This window comes from Dipodomys ordii, unplaced genomic scaffold (genome assembly GCF_000151885.1).
Source record: "Dipodomys ordii isolate 6190 unplaced genomic scaffold, Dord_2.0 Scaffold14, whole genome shotgun sequence".
Lineage (NCBI taxonomy): Eukaryota > Metazoa > Chordata > Mammalia > Rodentia > Heteromyidae > Dipodomys > Dipodomys ordii.
In genome coordinates, this window is record NW_012267230.1 from 1,602,943 (window position 1) to 1,622,644 (window position 19,702).

Genomic DNA, 19,702 nt, shown 5'->3' on the forward strand with positions numbered 1-19,702 from the left:
ATCAGTGGAGGACAAAGTTTATGGTCATTTCACTAAAAGGGACCAAGGAGTGTTTTCCTGATAAGGGGACTCAGTGTGTAAGGGGAGAGGGAAGCACGAAATCTGACTAGAAGGGGATCAAACTATCACGTGGCAAGTTCATGTCTCTGTGATGTATTAATGCTTCCCAACCACCCTAGTGCTTGTAGTAAAGGCAGGTTTCTGTTTGTTTAAATGCCAATGTATTTTAAAGACACAGTAGGAGTGTTGCAAGTGTCTCTTAGCTTTGCTTTCTATTCTGACCTGTACAGTTATTGAAAATGCCTAGGCTGAAAAGCAGGCCACACTCCAAGCATCCCTTGGTTTGGTTGCCCCTACCTGGCAATAAAGGGCCCAGAGATCAGCAGTCTGCTATGGAGGTGTTCCTCATATGAATACAAGCTCACTCATTCCCAGTCTTTATCCTGTGCTTTTCATATAAAGTAAAGGCCAACCCCCTATCCACACAAGTCTTCCATGAGCCTGAAGGACATCAGATTCTTTACAGGCTTCCTCAGCCACAATACACTTGCCCAGGTCATGACTCCCAGGCACCATCCATTCCCTCTTCTCTCTCTGGCTCTGTCCCCATTTGCCATCCTAACCTGACCACAGAAAGCCATGAAAACAGGGTGTGTCTCTAAAGCTTCCATCCGCCAGCATGACAGTGTCTCATGCCTTTGTGGCCCTGCTGACCAAAACACTGAGCTTGCAGATAGCTAGACCCAGAGCCCAACCGCACAGCTCATTGCTAAAGCCACACGCACCTCTTGGAACTCCTACTGCTGTTTTTGGCCCAATGCTCATGAACTTCCCACAGACTGCTCACATAGTCCAGCACACAGTTACTGCACACGTTCCAGGGTGCCAAGTGCTGTTCAAGAACCTACGATATCTCCTGAGAGAGTGAACGAGCCAGCCACACTGGTCTGGTTTCTGTTTTCCAGCTATGCCAGGCTTCATCCTGCCCCCAGGACCTTCTCCTCCTCCTCATTAACCTTTCATGGTCTGTGAGCCATTCATGGGCAGAAGCATTGTCTTGCCATGCCTCCTGTGTATTCTAGTGTTCCAGGGACTACCTGGCACACAGTAGGTACTCTGTGTTGACTCCTGTGTATCCCAATACATCATTCACTACCCAGCACACAATAAGTACATTTGTCTGCCTTGACTCTAAGTCTAACACAGAGTAGGCATGATGTCTGTCTTGATCCCTGTGTATCCCAGTGCACTGGGTACTACCTGGCACATAGTAGGTACTTGTTAAACATCTAAATGTTTAAGCCACCATTGAAATCCATCTGTCTAGCATGAACTAATTACTGTAGGCTGTGAGAGATCTTCCATGGATACCAATGGTGTCCAGTAGATCTGCTCCCTCTTGAGCTCGGTGGCATTCTCAAACATCTATCAGGTCAATTTTTTTATAAGAGCTAAAAGGGACAGGATATATGCATGCCACAGACTGCAATCAGCCAGTTTCAAAGCCAACTATTTTAGCCCAGAACTGAACAGGAATTTAAAATATATATATATATTAAGAAAAAGTATTGTTAAGCCGGGGCTAGTGGCTCACGCCTATAATCCTAGCTACTCAGGAGGCTGATTTCTGAGGATTGCGGTTCAAAGCCAGCCTGGGCAAGAAAGTCCGTGAGACGTTTATCTCCACTAAACCACCAGAAAACCAGAAGTGGCACTGTGGCTCAAATGGTAGAGCACTTGCCTTGAGCTGAAGAGCTGAGCGACAGTGCCCAGGCCCAGAGTTCAAGCCCTACGTCTAACATAAAGAGAGAAAGAGAAAGAAAAAGAGGAAGGGAGGAAGGAAGGAAGGAAGGAAGGAAGGAAAGAAGGAAGGAAGGAAGGGTATTGTTAAAGGAACTAGCTGGCAACAGCTTTATTCTGTGAGAATACAGAAACCCTTTTCAAATATTGCAAGATGTGTGCTTTTGTTAGAGTACTAGATCCAAGTTCAAGTTATAGGGGCAGGGTGAGGAAGGTGGGGAAGCAAGGGAGAATGATAGCTGACACCTGTATTCTTAGTACAAAAGTGCTAGGTTCAGAAGCATTGTTTTCATTACTAAAGAAAATAAAATTTCTAACCTTAAGCAAATTAACAAAAACAAATACTACTCATGACTAGCTAATAGAAAAATGTAGAATTTACAAGGTTAGCTTCTAGAGTACTATATTTCATCAGAAGTTTGAAGTACTTCTGGTTGAAGTCCTAAAAGGAACCACATTGGCTATAGCATGCGCAAAGATGCCACTCCTGCGCACTGTCTGGAGCAGAATCGCTGGCTCTGGTCATCGTCAGCCTCCCATGGTGTGGGTGGGGGTGGGGTGTTTGCCGGTACTCTCGCCTCTCACCCGCTCCTCTTTGGTGTAGAGCTGGAAACACTGGGATAAAGTGCAGGTCTGAGGCTGCTGGTGGTGCTCCCTCTGTAGACGGACGCTCTCCGCGTCAGGGATATACTCATCTTCTGTGTTTATGAACAAGCTGCAAACAGCGGGAGCAGTTAACAGAGAGCATCTTGCAAAACAGACAAAAAAAAATATAACTGCAGCTTTACAAAGTGGCTATGACCTCATAACAAAAAAGGTCAATGTGGAAGACAGCCATCCAGCTTCCATGTACCACGACATTCTGGAAAAGCTCTCCATTTGCAATGCTATTTTATAAACTTGGTAGTTGGCTTTTCTGGCAATGTCTATGAACTGTACTGGATTAAATCATGTGTTTCTTGTCCTTTGTATCTTAGAGCATATGTTCCACATAGCTTACTAAAATTGATGGGCCTGAAACAAAACTGAAGTAATACTTAATGAATTCAGCTCCCCTCTCAGCAGAAAATAAGTGTTGTAAGGTTCTAGGACTAGGAAGAATGTGTAGGAAAAGAAATAATAAACCTCTTAATGAATTAACAACAGATTTAGATACTTAGCTAAAAATAAGACCGACTTGTTAAAGAAAAAGAGCTATGTTTCAGCAAATTTGACAGCTCAAAGGTGCATAGCCAAAATGATCATAAAACAATGAATCTGAATACTAAGTATTCATATACATATATATATATATATACATATATATATATATATATATAATATAGACATAGATATACTCACAAATCTTTTGTCTCCTTGTCCCATTCTACTACTAACTTCACATGAGCTGTGCCGCCTGGTCCACAAGACTTTAATGCCCTACAGAAACAGGAGGAAAAGTCACATATTATTTTCTAAAAGCAAGATTTTACTGAACTGTGAATATGTTCTCTAACTGGAATCAGGTGATTGTGGAAAATCTTCTATTCCTCATCAGAACAAGTTCATAGTGAGATCATAACTTCAGATTTAATACCTAGTTAACAAGTAAACTGAAAAAATACGTAAATTAAAAGGTACAGTATGCAAATGAAGAGACAAAAGAAAATTCAGTATGGCAGTGTAAGGCATCTAGTCACTGGCATATTCTCTATCACCTTTCCGACTTTTCTCAGTTTCTCCCCAACCCAAAGACAGAGTCAAGATTCTGGTCAATCATCTGCCCTCACATCCCTCCCCTGACACATGCCTAGTTGCTTGTGCCCATGCCAAACACTCCATGCCCTCCTCCTCCTGCATCCTTCACAAGGCTACGCCATCTGATCATTAGTCCTCACCATTTGCTGGAAAACTAAGCACACGCACAGCTCATTTTTATCATCTCATCATTTTTTAATGCCATGCAGTATTTTGGATTATTATCTCATCTATTAACTTTCATGTCTAAACCCAAATAGGGAGCTTTGAAACAAAACTATGTCAGTCCTGAAATGTAGGCAGGCACCAATGTCTGTTGGGAAAAACCTCTGTAAGAAGACCAGTTTGAGTTTTCATACTTTCCCATGCACCTACGTGTACACGAATCACATGCAGACACCCTCTTTCACCTTATATCAGACTAGTGTGAACATCACGGAAGTGTATAGGAGGCACAGATGCAGCAGAGTGTGGGGAAGAGGGGTTCCTGGCAGAGGAAGGGGCACAGGTACATGGTTAAAGCTGTCACATACGCAAACAACCATGAGTTCTGATGTGAGGCAGGCTTAGGGCAGGGGGGAGAGGAAAGCAAGGCTGGCCAGAGAGAAGCATGGAGTCACAGAGGACACTTTCCTCTGCTGTGGAACTTGTGCTTTGCCTTTGAGGCCACCAGACACCAAGTAAGGGTTTCAAGGAGGATGGAGGCCTGACAGAATGCTACTCCGCAAACTTTCCATCATGGTGACTATGACAGCATAATTTACCTGTAGATCTATTACATACATGATTTTCCTAATGTGAGTAAACGGTGGCTTTTCTGATTTCAAGAAAAATCATTAAATACTTCCCACTCAATATGAACCAAAATTGAAGTATTTAATGTGCAAATGAACTTACAGAAACAAATACCATTACATAGGAAAAACAGCAGACATCACTCTTGATTAAACACACGTGCAAAGTCCACAAGTAGTTCTGGTTTGCCTCACTGCTTACCTTTCAACTGTTGGGTGGCACAGGGGCTGCTCCTCCTGGGGCAGCAAGTACGTTATGCCCACAACACTGACCACACGCAAACTGAATGGACACACCTGCAACAAGCATCCAGTGAGAATTAGGCTGGATTCCTCACCAAGGGCATTTCCAAACAGACCAAAAGTGGCAAATGGCTCATGCTCAACATGTGCCTCTTCAATGTTCTGCTATATGGCTGAGTCACTCTGTAATAACCACATATGATCGCTCAAATTCAATTACATATCAAATGTTATGTAGATCTAAAAATATATTGCTTTTATGGAATATTATGCAGCCAAAATAATGGCATTTGCAGGGAAATGGATTGGAGCTAGAAGGAATCATGTTGAGCGAGGTAAGCCAAGAACGAAGAGGCAAATGGTACATGGTCTCCCTGATAAGTGGATGCTAAATCCAAAATGTTAGGTGATATGACAAAACTAACAGGACTTAAGAAACAAAGAACTCCCACTCATCTGGTTGAACCACTACTTAAATATCCCATGCTGCTGATCACATATATGGTATATAACATGTGAGCACCGTTATATATTACAGACTGTGATAGATAATTTGCTCCAGGAAAGTTAGAATGAACTTGTGACTTTAAATGAGCATCATTATTCCACAATACTGTGAATTTCCGGAAATTATGTAACCACTTAATCACAATCAAAAAAAAAAAAAAAAAAAGAACCTCGGGGAAGGGAGGGAGGGAGGGGATGGTAGGGGGAAAACAATGGAGGGGGTAACAATGTTCAAGAGGAAGTGTACTCATTACCTCACTCATGTAACTGTAACCCTCTGTATAGTATCTTTACAATTAAAAAAAAAGTAAAAAAAAAATATATATATATATATTGCTTTTACTGAATACTCACATGATATAGTCTTCTGTGGACACCTAAACCCAGTAATAATATGTATAAAACACCAACATAGAGATTCGAAAACTTCTCCAAGTTGATTCTGTACCAAACACTATTAAATAAACACTATAAAAGATTATATAGCCCTTAAGGAAACCTTATGGTGGTCAGCCCCTTCCATAAAAGGAGGGATATTTGAAAATTTGAACCAAATAGATTTCTCACAGTGAGTATTTCTTCACTGGGGCACTTGCATGCTCTATTGGAATATCAGCACACTACAAACCTGAATGCAAACTGAGGGCCTCAAGAAATACTTCATCTTCTCCAGGATTTCCTTCTGCAAAAGGTCCCATGCCACTGTCTTCTCCAAGTGCAGGACAAAAGGCAGTCCAAACCTACCACACACCAACACACAGTCATGACTTTCCAAAAATTCAAGCCCTTCAAGGTTGTCATGTCACATTCAATGGAATCACACTATGACTGGTTTTAGGACAGTCCCTAAACAGGAAGACCACAACAGCTAGACTTCTAAACAAAACCATGTAGCTCCTACCCCCAGGGCCTGGAGAGGAGCAGGTGCTAGACAGCAAGCGCAGGGTCAGCAGAGCCAGCAAGAGGGTGGCATGTGCAGGGGACTGACACAGAAGATACCAGGTAAGGGCTGGACGTGGTTGGAGGTCCCACAGGCTGGTAGACATACAAGGGAGGCACTAGCAAACAAGTGACTGAGAGTTGCTCTAGAACTAAAGTTCTCTCTGGGGTTCCCATGTCCCAGAGCCTCAGAGGCAGTTGTGAGGTGTTCAGCTTCTGTTGCGCATCATCATTTACACAGGAGCACTGAAAACTGGTACCCAAATCCAGCCTCAAAGGTTCTGATGAAATCAGTGTGGAATGTAGCCCAGCACTGAGACCTCTCAGGAGCTAGCCAGTGATTCTAACTTACAGATGAAGGCCTGGCCTCCACTTCCATCCATGCTTGCATTCCTGAAACCTGCATGCTGATCCTCAATGTCTTCCTCCCCCACCCAGGTTCCAGGCAGGCTGATGCCACCTGCCTTCCTCCTGGCTCTATATTGCAGTGATGGTCCCTTCTCCATTACAGAAGGGATCATCAGTCATCCTGTGAACTACAGTACCAATGACCCAGGTGGATAATCTGCCTTACCACTCACATGCTACATGAGAATAAAACTGCCATCTGTTTACCCTGGTAGCCCAGTCAGCCCTTGTGTAGAAAACAGCAGATGCTCAATGCATGATCTAGCAGATGAGCTGACTCAGGCCCAGGCTGAAACAGAGGCATGAGAACACCAAGAAACCTGCTCCTAAAAGCACCTAGCTCTTTACTCAGAAGAACTTTACCTCCTGAAAACCTGGGTGATATGAAGTGAATTCCATGTACCCGACCATACATTCATAAGACATTAACTCTAAAGAGACTTGTGCCATAACAGCAATTCCACAGGTCTCCTTCACTTCATGTGGGACAGCAAGCTGCCTGCCATGTGCCTTAACCATGCCAAGCTCCTTCAGCCTCAGTGTCATGTGGCTCACTCCTTCTCACAGGACTGCGTTGGCTGTAGCCTCCAGCCTCCCTCTGGGAGGAAGCCTTCCCAACCTCCTCCATTGCAACCTCAGCCAGTACAGACCCACAGCCTCTCCTCATTCACACCCTAGCTGTCTGGTCTGTGTTGATACTGTCAACACAGTAAGTGAGGTATGCTTGCTTGTCCAAGGTCAGCCTGTCCTGACTAGGAGGCTGGCCATCTAGAGCAAGGCCCTGGCTATCTTCCTCGCTGCTCTATCACCTGTGCTCAGAACAGTGCCTGGTAACAATTTTGTTCATAAATATCAGAAATAATCACATCAACAATTTTACAATTATATTACTGACCACCCAAGGGACTTATCTCGAAAATTTAGAAAGCTCACTTTTATACAGACTATCCTTCCTGACAAATATTAGAAAATGCTATCCTTTCTCCCTGAAATAACACAGGTGACACTACTGTGGTAAAAATTACTTTGCAAAATAGTCTGAGCTCCATGCTGGTGGCTCAAACCTAGCTGCTTAAGAGGCCCAGATCTGAGGATTGTGGTTCGAAGCTAGCCCAAACAGGAAAGGTCCTGAGACTCTGATTAATCACAGAAAAGGCCAGAGCGGCACTCCAGCTCAAGTGGTATACCACTAACCTTGAACAAAAGGAGCTCAGGGATGGCGCCCAGGCTAAGTTCAAGCCCCAGAACAGGCAAAAAAAAAAAAAAAAAACGGTAAGTCTGAAATGCCCATAAATTCTCAGGGAAGGCAACTGGGAGACTGGAGAGATTTCTGAATAGTGGTGTCAAGGGCCCGTTTCACAGGAGAAGAAAGAGAGTCCAGCCTGGGGCATGACACTGAGAAGTGTACCATCCAAGTAGATATGTTAAGAACTGGAGAGGGGGTGAGAAGATAGTGGGGTTTGAACTCAGGGCCTTATGGTTGCTAGCCTGGCACTCTACCACTCTAGCTACAGCTACAGCCCAAGAATTGTTTTTTAAGCTGTTAAGAAAGTAACTCATTCAAGTTTAAATAGTTAAGGCCTCAAGAGTGCTTTAACTAAATCAGACATGAGATTAGCCTTCAAAAGTACAAAAGCTTTAATAGCCACTTCTGACTCAGATTCTCAGTCCACTTATGTGGAGGACTCATTCATAGGTTCCTCTAAGTCTCAGAATCAAAAATTAACTATTACTAGGCAGTAGGCGAAGGCAAGAGGATCAGAAGTTCAAGGTCAGCCTCAGCTATATGAGACCCTGCCTTCAATACATAAATTCAGCTAGGAAAAGTACGTATTTTCACCCCTGTCTTGGAGCAACTGGGAAACAGGCTAGTTCTCACCTCTTCCCTTGCTGTCCTGTGCACACTCGGTTGCACACCAGCAGGACAATCTTGTCACCTCCTGTTCGGGAGCTGGGCAAGTCTATTCTCCCCTGCTTGGCTGCTGCTTGTAGTGGGGAAGATAATCTATGATGATCCAGGCCAAATTTCAGGTGGTTTAGATTATTGTTTAAGTGAATGCCTGGAAAAGATTAAAAACAACTCACATTATCTCCTTGAAATTCCTTTCATTGATTCATTACAAAGAAACTGACCTAATGTAAAAAATAAGAAATTGTCATTATATAAACTACCATCAAAAATAGGCACAAATACTCCAGCATGAGACTGATTACTCATCAAGCTAGTAAGACAGGTTATAGCATCCATTATTTCCTTCAAATTAGTCTCCCCTATCTCACACCTGAAAACCAAAACTCTCTACTTCAATAATCATTAGGCAAGTTTTAGAAGGGTAAGTTACGGAGTTGATCTGCAATAGAGTTTAAAGACAGACCCAGTAACAGCCCATGAAATGGATTTTAAAAAGAAAACAATAAAAACAAGAGCATCTGGAATGATCTACAGTGTTCCAAGAGCAGGTTTTTGTCCCTGAAAGAAAAGATAAAACCCCCCTTCCTAGACAAAGCCATTATGAGAACATGACTAGCCAAATGGACCAACCCACATTGAAGTGAACAAGACCCAAGTTTCATAGGCAGAGACTGGACTTCAGAGTCTCCTCCAGTCAATCACGTTACTCAATCAGCACACAGCACAGGGCAGGCAACTAATCAATGCCTGACTGAATATCCATTTACATTTTTATCTTCTGGAAGGAGGCAGCTAATGAAATAATACTCCAGCTGAAGGACAAAAGAAGCCCCTTTCTATCAATATCATAATAACTCCAAAAAAGAGAATAAAGTAAAAATGGCTTCCAAAAAAGGATACATAGCAGAGTTCTATGAATAAATAAGTAACATAAAAATCAAGCAACATATGATTTGTTATTATATATCAACACAACCCAGCACTGGTGGCTCACAACCATAATTCTACCTACTAGAAAGCTAAGATCTAAGAATTGTGGTTTGAAGTCAGCCCAGACAGAAAAGTCCGAGAATCTTTTTTTTTTTCCTTTTTTTTTGTTGGTCGTGGGGCTTGAACTTTGGGCTTGGGAGCTGTCCCTCAGCTCTTTAGCTCAAGGTAAGTGCTCTACCGCTTAAGCTACAGCGCCACTTCCAGTTTTCTAGTGGTTTATAGGAGATACGAGTCTCGTGGACTTTCCTGCCCAGGCTGGCTTTGAACCATGATCCGCAGATCTCAGCCTCCTGAGTAGCTAGGATTACAGGTGTGAGCCACCGGCGCCCGGCTTCCCTGAACATCTTCTCTCAATTAACCACCAAAAAGCCCGAAGTGTAGCTGTGGGTCAAGTGGTAGAATGCTAGCCTGGAGCAAAACAAAAAAAAAGCTCAAAACACAGCACTCAGGCCCTGAGTTCAAGCCCCAGAACCAGCACATGCACATACAGGCACACACACCTGCACATGTAGCTACAAGAAAGCGCAGATAAGGAGAGACAGATAGCACCTTTATGCAATATCAAAATGTGTGAAAATTATACAATGAACAGTTGAAGGGTCAGATGTTCAATACAGAGGAGGCAGGTTTGGAGTCCAAAAAGATCACCACTGGCTACAAGAGAAATAGGGATTTGACTGGACACAAGAAAACTGACAGACATAAGGAAATGAGAATGGAAAAGACAGCAGTATGTACCTTTACTACAATCCTGAAAAAGAACTGCACCGTCACAGAATACTTGAAGGGATAAACAGTGGTCAGCTCTGCACACTCGGGTGCATTATGGAAACAAGTGTGCCTTTACCTCTTTGACTGAGAATTCCTTCAGGCCTAAATATTTCTGGAGTCTCAAAGGCAAAAATGCAGTCACTTTCATGGACAGTCTCCAGGTCGTCTGTATCACAAAAGGAACGATGGAACCCATCATAGTACATTTCTGTTAACACAATCTAGAAAAACGGGGAAAATGTCAACAGTTGCATAAAACTGGAGATTCGACATGCAATGATCTCCCAATTGTACCATGAAACTTCTCAGGACTTGCTATGAAATGATTATACTTGCCTTTAATGACAGAATCTTAGGACAATATCTGCCCTAATTCTGTAACTTACTACACACTGGTTTCAGAACTCCACGGCACTAAATGCAGAACTGCTTTAAGCCGGAATATAAAACAGAGCAAGAAGCAGCACCTAAACCCCTTGCCTTCACAGCAGGGAGAGAAAGAAAGTCTCAAGACTCACACTATTCAAGCCCCATGGAGAGACGAGAGTCCACATCTGACGTTCTTTATATATCATTACATTTTCCTCTTCTCAAGTTAAAAATGCCAAACAAACATGGACATCCATATTAGAGAAAAAACTGAAATCAAATCATATGTCCAGCAATAAGAATAATTAGTACAGCTGGGCGCTGGTGGCTCACGCCTGTAATCCTAGCTACTCAGGAGGCTGAGATCTGAGGATTGTGGGTCAAAGCCAGCCCGGGCAGGAGAGACCGTGAGACTCCTATCTCCAATAAACCACCAGAAAACCAGAAGTGGCGCTGTAGCTCAAGTGGTAGAACGCTTGCCTTGAGCTGAAGAGCTGAGGGACAGCGCCCAGGCCCAGAGTTCAAGCCCCACGACCGACAAAAAAAAAAAGAATAATTAGTACACTAAAGACCTACTAATACTATGAAACTCTTAAAGAGAATGAGCTAGATATGTTTGTACTAGCAAGAGGAAATCGAAGTAAACACCCATCAAGGTAAAGAACAATCTAAACAAGTAATTCCACCTTTAGAAACTAATGGTAGTTACTACTAAGCTAACTAGTATTTTCACAGAGGAAAATCTGAATGAACACTAGTGTTAAAGCTTGCAGTCCTGAGTACTGAGAGCCTTTCCCTTTCCTGGCTGTACATGTGAAATGGGAACAATGACTTCTAGGTACTTTACAGATTGCAGAGAAAGCAGAGCTGGGGGAGAACACTGCAGACATCTAGAGCCTCATTTCCCACCCAGCAGCAGTGACCAGGGGAAAAGCACTGTGATAGATAAGGAGGTTCCCAGTCGTGGTCAGCCACCAACCAGCACTGCAGCCCTGAACCAGGCACATGGCTTCTATGGGCCTCCTACAACAATAAGGAGGGGAAGATTGTCCTGCACTTCTAAGGTTCCCCACCAGTACTAGCATTCTGGAAGACTATGAGCTGAAAAGGGCTGGTGACATAGACGAGGAAAAATGTTCCAGGAAAATGTTCCTTTCTAATTAATTTAATGGCTATGATCTTTTTCTGCTGGTAAACTTGCAAGTACAACTCATTGTCCAGCAAACTGAGGTCAAAAGCAAAGCTATAATTATTCCACCCATTTAAAGCCAGCAGCAAAACTTTAGACATATATCTTATCTGTCTTGGACATTACCACAGCCTGCCTCCCCTAACTTGCCTCATCCTGGAGGAGCAGGAAGAATGTGAACACTTTATCAATGTGCCAGTACCTGGCCTGTGAAAACATGACAGATTTGCTGTATTAGGGTAACACTGCTGACTGTATTTGTTTTACTGTGGCACCTTCCCAAATGAGGTCACAGGAGGCCAAAGTACAAAACACCTTTATCATGCAAGTGTACATAGTAGCTTCCAGAAGCTATATAGGGAAAAACTATTTAGGCTCTAAGTTACCTTTTACTTGGTAAATCTAAAATAAGAAATGTCTTTCCCCAAGTGGCTCATGCCTATAATCCTAGCTATTCAGAAGGCTGAAATCTTAAGGATCATGGTTCAAATCTAGCCTGTAGAGGAAAGTCCATGAGATTCTTATCTCCAAATAATTACCAAAAAAAGCTGAAGTGGAGTTATGGCTCAAATGGTAGAGCATTAACCTTGAGCACAAAAGCTCAAGGAAAGTGCCCAGACCCTGTATCAGGCCCTGAGTTCAAGCCTCAGGACTGGACTGGAAAAAAAAGAAAAAGAAAAAGGGAAAGGAAAAGGAAAGAAAGAATGAAAGAAAAGAAAGGAAAGAAAGGAAGGAAGGTAGGTCTTTCAGATAAAAATCATAATAGTGTGGGAGCTGGGAAGGTGGCTCAGTGGTAGAGCGCTTGCCTTGCATGCATGAGGCCCTGGGTTCGATTCCTCAGCACCACATAAGCAAAAAGAAAAAAGTCAGAAGTGGCGCTGTGGCTCAAGTGGTAGAGCGCTAGCCTTGAGCTGAAGAGCTGAGGGACAGCGCCCAGGCCCAGAGTTCAGGCCCCATGACCGGACCCAAAACAAAAACAAAACAAACAAACAAAAAAAAAAAAAACCTGTGCTCAAGTTACTGGGTATGTTTGTGTCTGTCTGTGTCTGTGTGTATAGACAATGAAAGGAAACATAAAAAATCTTTTCTACATATTTTACTCTCTTGGGTCTTGATTTTTTTTTTTACCCTCAACACTAAATGCAAATGGTTTTCAATCTCAAATATATTTGGCAGAGATTTGTAAGAAATCCCAGAAAATCAGAAAGCAGCACTTCTGAAGCTTGAGTGAAGCTGTCTCAGCAGGGTAATTACCTGATCAGTGGGGATCTTTGTCTCCACAGATACTGCTTCCCGAAGTCTAGCGACAGTCCCAGACAGAGGTACAGCCACACCAATCCTCATGCAGTGGGAACATTTCCCTTGATACACTACGGTGACATAGAGAGGCCTGTACAGATCAAATCAGATCTTCTCATTAGTCACTAAAATATAGAAGAAGTGAAACAAATCTGACCTGAAACCCACACAAACACCTAAGCTAACCAATACCTTTATTTGGAAGACATATGGAAACATTCACTTGGATTTGAGAACTATCCAACAGTAATCAAGAGATCTTTGGAAAAGGAAATCTTCATAAAACAAAAATCTAACATAGTCATAGTTCTGTCCTGTAAATGTTCCTTAAAACAGCCTAACTCATGGAAATTTTGAGAAACAATAGAAATAAAGCAACTAGAAGTACCACGTAAAGTCTCCATCCCCTAGATGTGTGAACTTTAACAATGTCTGTGTTCAAATTAGCATCAAACCTATTAGATATCGAAATAAGCCTACAGGAGCCTACCGAGGAAACTTTACTAAATCTGTTCTTACCTTGTGTGGGGCAGAGGAATTGGCAAAGAAATACAGAGGAAAGGGTCAAAAGTGTTGCTCTGCTTCTGACAGTGAGGACATGTCAAAGAAGATCTTTGAAAATAAAAATTTAATAAGACACATTAAAATCATATGTGAAACAGAAAAAAACAAGAAAACATTGTATTTGCTCATACCTGTACTGGGCTTGAAAAAGTTCTTGTACAAAAGTGCTACACACAGGAAAAGATGGTCCCTCAGGCATCATATCTGTCTCTGATGGAGGCTATAAAAAAGAAGTAGCAATTCTTATTGAAGATGAGCCTAAAAAGACTTCCCTAGCAAGCTGTATTTGGAGGACAGGTGCTTCGGTGCAGACACTTGCTGCTACAGGAACTAGAGAACAGCAACAGCCTGTGGGCTACCTCCAGAGACTCTGCCGCTAACCCTGTTCATCCACCTCTAATCCAGGCAGCTCTCCTGCCCCAGGAGGCCCCTCAAAGCCCCACTGTAACCTTGCCATGACATAATTCCAACCACTCTGGAAGTCCCAACCTGTTCCCATGTCTAAATTCTCCAGCATCTATTAGCTGTGCTGTTCATTCTGACACCTAATCATACTCTGCTTCACATATGATTCAACTTTTCATGTCCTTTTACTTCACGAGTTATAAGCACCTGCTGCCACATGCAGACATCTGGATACAAGAGAAGCGACACTTGGGACCTGGCCTTGAGGATGTCTCACTGTGGCTGGCAACAGCCGCAAACATATAATCATGACAGTGTGGTACGCAGCACAAAATGATCTTGAACCAGAATAATTTAGCAACTTAGCAAAACGAGAAATTTAAAGTGTGAAGCGCAGAGGAGAATCAAAACCTTTATAACCTAAGTAACTTTTTTTTGTTTGTTTTGGGGGTTTTTTGTTGTTTTTGTTTTTGTGGTCGTGGGTCTTGAACTCTGGGCCTGGGAGCTGTCCCTCAGCTCTTCAGCTCAAGGCTAGCGCTCTACCACTTGAGCCACAGCACCACTTCCTGTTTTCTGGTGGTTAACTGGAGATAAAGAATCTCATGGACTTTCTTGCCCAGGCTGGCTTTGAACCGCAATCCTCAGAGATCAGCCTCATGAGTAGCTAGGGTTACAGGCCACCAGCACCTGGCTAAGTAACTCTTTAGTCTCAATTTTTTTCCCACTATATAAACGACTTTGACCATCACAGTAAGGGCTACATGAACAGAATCTGAGTATGAATCATTATATTTCTAGTAAGGCCATTAGGAGGCTTAGTTTCTATGCTCAAAGCCAATTCTACCAGCAGAGACAACCATAATTCCCCTTTTGATTGTGTATGTGTATGTGTTTCAATGTGTCCTACTAGAATACAAAGCAAATGGTTCCCCCTCAGCCAACTCCGTCTGAGTTCCTCAAGGACAGTGTCTTAATGTACCTTAATGGCAGTACATGGTACACAAGGTGGAACATCCCTGTACGTATCACCAAGAGCTTAGTGTATGTCACCCTATTAACTAAGTGCAGCAAGTGGGGCTTGGGAGGGGACTCTCCACTCCTCTTCCTGGGTTCCCAGCTGCTCCCTGCTCTGCGTGCCCTAGACAGCAGGCATCCTCACCTTCAGAGGAGGCTGGCCACTCTCCTTTATGGCATGATTGAGGTCTTCGTGAACTCGGTCCAAAAGCCACAGCAGAAACTCCTGGGCGTCATGCTGGGAATTTCCACGATACTGCAGTGCATTCTTTGACACAATACTCTATGCAAATAAATAAGTCTGCATGAGTTCCTGGCTGTGAGAGAAAACGACTTCTCATAAAGAAATACACGATCTCCAAGGTATTGGAGAGTACATCCCAGAATAATAACAGTGTAAACACAGATGCTTAATGTAGACACATGTACTGAAAACCTTCAAGTGCTCTCAACTGGTCACCCTACTTTCTAGAGTATATTTGAAGGAAACCATTAGAACAGAATGCCAAGGCTCCTAAGAAAACAGTCACCAGGTTTTGTAACAGCAACACATCAAGAGTAAGATAGCATCTGAGATTACAGCACAACTATAGGACATAATCATTCTAAACAATACACCTGTATTGTGAAAAAAAAAAAAGCTGGAAACAGTTAAAGTATGGGTGTTTAAAACTATGAATACAGACCCATACATACAGAGAAAAAGTTTTAAAAATGAAACATCTAGGATATCCAGTGTCATCTCTGGGAGAGAATTACAAGTACTCGTCTTACTTTTCATATTTTCTATGATGATATATATTACATAATAAAGTAGTTAACTTTTTTGTGTGCCGGTACTGAGGCTTGAACTCAAGACTTCACTCTTAATTGGCTTTTTCTCTCAGGGTTGATGCTCTAGGGCTGGGAAGGTGGCTCAGTGGTAGAGCGCTCGCCTTGCATGCTCAAGGCCCTGGGTTCGATTCCTCATCACCACATAACAAAAAGCCGGAAGTGGAACTGTGACTCAAGTGTAGAGCGCTAGCCTTGAGCTGAAGAGCTGAGGGACAGCGCCCAGGCCCAGAGTTCAGGCCCCACGACCGGACCCAAAAAAAAAAAAAAAGGTTGATGCTCTACCACTTAAGCCATACTTCCACTTCTGGCTATTTGCTGCCTAATTGGAGTTAAGAGTCTCACAGACTTTTCTACTTTTCTACCTTTGTCCAGGCTAGCTTTGAATTGAAATCCTCAAATCACAGCCTCTTGAGTAGCTACGATTACAAGTGTGAGCCACTAGCCCCCAGCAAATAGTTAACAATTTTGTCTCAAACTTTACAGTACGGTTTACACTAATTTTCTTTATATATCTTGTTTTGGGAGACAGGCTCTTACTATGCATCCCAGGTAAGACTCAAACTCTCAATCCTTCTACTTGAACCTCATGAGGGCTGGTATTACAAATGTGTGCCATTAGAGCCAACTTTATTTTTCTGGGTTTAAACTAATTTTGTTAAAATGCTAAATTTTTATGTAAGCTGCAAGACATCTTCTGGCTTCATTATCTGTTTAAGAAAGAGGTAATAGAAGCCCTGATGAGAGAGATAGGGTAGAGTTGAAAATTCAAGAATAGCAGGATGGACATAATGTGGTAGGAGCCACATTTCTCACAGTGAGTGCAAAGCTATCCACAAACAGGAAGAGAAGGCTCTAGTATGAACTCATGTTTAGTTTATATGCATAAAGACAGGCTAAGTAACTACCTTTACACACTTGGGTTTGTACTTGTGCATCTTTCTCAGTTGTTTAATGAAAGGCACAGAAACACAGATACCATCCATCCTATCAAGCAGCAGACACAGCCCACGGTTCTTGTTCTCCAGGACCACAACCATTATCCAGAAACATCATTTCCTAAGGAAATGGCTGATTCTAGGACAAGGAGTCTGCCTGTGAAGAGAGCCAGGAACCAACTAAAGGCTCCCAATAACCAAAGCTAGAACACCTGTAGCAATGAAAGAAATAACATGGATTAGAATCCACCATGTAAAATCAATGCATCTATAGTGACATTAACTAAATGTCTGAATGACCAAAACAGGTAACAGAAAAATCTTCCCTACAACAGAATCCAAACTATGGTATACTGCTAATCACCCGCTCCAGAAGGTGCCATTTATTGCCCCATAGTGATGATGGACTATAACTGACTTGCTTCCAAAGAGCAAATACAGAAAGCCAGCAAGATACTCCAAGAAAATCAGGAGAATGAAGTCCCAAGAGTTAAGTGAAGAGTTTCACAGAATAGAGAAAGATCACTGGCATTAGAAGCAAAGAAAGACAAAGCAAGCCAAAAACTAAAAGCTGTCTATGGTGTTTCCCAGTAAGATGATAGTAACAGAGATGAAAAAGGCACAGATTTTCAACTTAATTTGAACTATCATACTTGATCAGTTAGATCTTAAATCACAAGAAGTTGATATAAAAGCCATCTGGATATGTTTTCTAAGACTTGAGACTCAGACTGAGGTGGAATCAAAGAATATCAGTGGACACAGTGAAGGAGGGAAAGGGTTATCAGTGATTAGGAAGAAGGCACAGGTGCCACCTCAGGAACAGGCCCACAGAGGAGGCAGCGAGGTGCAGGGAAAGTCTTCACTATATACACTTCCACCACACAGAGGCCACCCGTCACCCAGATCGCCAAATCCAGCTTCTTCTGTGCCCCCAACTCAGTCTCTCAGAAGCACTCAGACACCTTTCTCCATTGTGAATGGGTTGGCTTGGGGCCTGATATCCCCTCATTTAGCAGACTCAAAACCAAAGCCAATAAAAGAATGTGAGCTAGATAAAAAGAGAAGATGACCTCATTTTTTTTTAACTAGACCACTTTTTTTTAAAGACATCATTAACACTAGTAGTTACACCTGTGGCTGACTCAGGCCGGGAGAGAAATGGGTGTCTGGTAACCCCAGACAGAGAGCACTAGACAGAAAGCCAGGGATCAAACCAGGTTTTCAGTGTCTAGCTTAGGAGGCTAATAAAATAAGGAACAGAGGAAGAAATTGGGGGCTACAGAGTTTTGAATAGGGCTGAGTCTATGACCCCCCATTCCCATCATCCTACACAAGGCTAAGGTTAGGTCTGGTGTTCCGGAAAGCAATCCAAGTGGGCAACTTAAATGAGGGGAGCACAGAACCATCATTGGAGAATAGCGGGCACCATCTAGTAAGAAAGGACATGCCATGGGAAAGGAGCATCCCATTACCAGGCAGCAGGGGCTCACACCTGTTATCTCTTCTAGTCAAGAGGCTGAAATCTGGAGTACTGCAGTTCAAATCCAGCCCAGGCAGGAAAAAAAAAATCTGTAAGACTCCATTTGCATGTAACCAATAAAATGCAGACTGGAGGGTTGGGTCAAGTGGTAGGGCACCAGCCAGGAGTAACAAAGCTGAGAACACAAGGCACCAGGTTCAAGCCTTGAAATGTCCTCCCCCATGAAAACAGAGGCATGTGTAGCATCTACAAGTAGGAGGGGAGACCTCCAAGAAGATGGAAGCCATGTGCAAACTACTGTGGGAAAGCAATGGGACATGTCCTTTGGGGCAAGTGAGAGGCTTGCTTTGTGTCATCTTGAGCAAGCGGAGTTGGAATCAAAAGGGCTACAAGAGAAGGGACAACTAACAGGGACCACTGTCCACTACACAAAGCTGAGTTAAAAGGAGAGAGAAAAAAAAAAAGATGTCACAGGGATCTGACAATCAAAGCCACAGCTGATGGAAAGAAGAAACCTCGGAATTCTTCCATTCGGGGAAGGGGGCTTCAAAAACAGGCAGAGGAATTTGCCTTCAAGAGAAAATAGGGAGACAGGCGACAAGCAGGCAAGGACCTATCTTAGTCCTAGTCTTAATAGAGAGATAATGACAGGCCAAAGAGCATAGAGTTGGGTCATACTAACCACCAGAAGCACAACAAACCTCTCTTCTGAAACCTCTATTTTTTTTTTGAAATAGGAAAAAAAAAATGAGAGCAAACAGTTAACAGCCTATGCATCTACCCCCGCCCCCAAGCAAATTAGCTGAAATCAAACTCCTCATTGTGCATCAAAGCAAATGTTTTATACCCAGTGTCCATTCCAGGAGGGAGCTGGCATTCTTCATCAGGACTGAACTAAATTTAGTTATGCCTCTTGCCACTCCCCCCTCCACTCCTGTGGAATCCTCACCAATCTCTGGGACTAAGGCACTGCACTAGTTGCTGTGCTAGGCTGCTGAACAAGACTTCTACTGGGCAAGACTAAACAGGCCCCTGGACTTCCTCAACCCTCCTAAGTAGGCACAACGCTGGCAGCCCAAATCTTCACCCAAACTCTATCTAGTGGGCAGTTTGGTTTATGTCTGAGTCACGTCTGATGTGGCTTTGATTTGCTGTCTATGATTTTTTTTTCTTTCTGCAGCTTTTCTAAAGTTGATCATCACTGCCATCTATACAAAGCAGCTTTGCTACTCTAATATTGAAATTATTCAAGTATGTGGTTTCCATGAAAAATAAAATGTAGGCCTTCTTCAAATTAGTCCTATATATTTGAGTCTGCCTTACAAAATTTGGGAATAGTGTTTCCATTTGGAAAAATATTAAACTGTCTATTGGCTTAAATCTTGTACATATTACTATGTATAAATGTAACCACTGGGCTGGGAAGGTGGCTCAGTGGTAGAGCACTTGCCTTGCATGCATGAGGCCCTGGGTTCAATTCCTCAGCACCACATAAGCAAAAAGAAAAAA

General features: G+C 42.8%; 1 protein-coding gene across 1 annotated transcript in view; it reads right to left on the bottom strand.

Moving 5' to 3' along the window:
- The window catches only part of Usp31 (ubiquitin specific peptidase 31), a 59,759-nt gene that overhangs the window by 12,541 nt on the left and 27,516 nt on the right, over positions 1 to 19,702 (bottom strand). The window contains exons 2-11 of the mRNA XM_013011769.1: positions 15,087 to 15,224; positions 13,654 to 13,742; positions 13,478 to 13,570; positions 12,914 to 13,049; positions 10,178 to 10,322; positions 8,308 to 8,488; positions 5,710 to 5,821; positions 4,534 to 4,628; positions 3,142 to 3,219; positions 2,386 to 2,515 (exon numbers count right to left, since the gene is read on the bottom strand). Of these exons, the coding sequence (XP_012867223.1) occupies positions 2,386 to 2,515; positions 3,142 to 3,219; positions 4,534 to 4,628; positions 5,710 to 5,821; positions 8,308 to 8,488; positions 10,178 to 10,322; positions 12,914 to 13,049; positions 13,478 to 13,570; positions 13,654 to 13,724 (1,041 nt within the window). The 5' untranslated portion in view covers positions 13,725 to 13,742; positions 15,087 to 15,224. The remainder of the gene's footprint in view (positions 1 to 2,385; positions 2,516 to 3,141; positions 3,220 to 4,533; positions 4,629 to 5,709; positions 5,822 to 8,307; positions 8,489 to 10,177; positions 10,323 to 12,913; positions 13,050 to 13,477; positions 13,571 to 13,653; positions 13,743 to 15,086; positions 15,225 to 19,702) is intronic.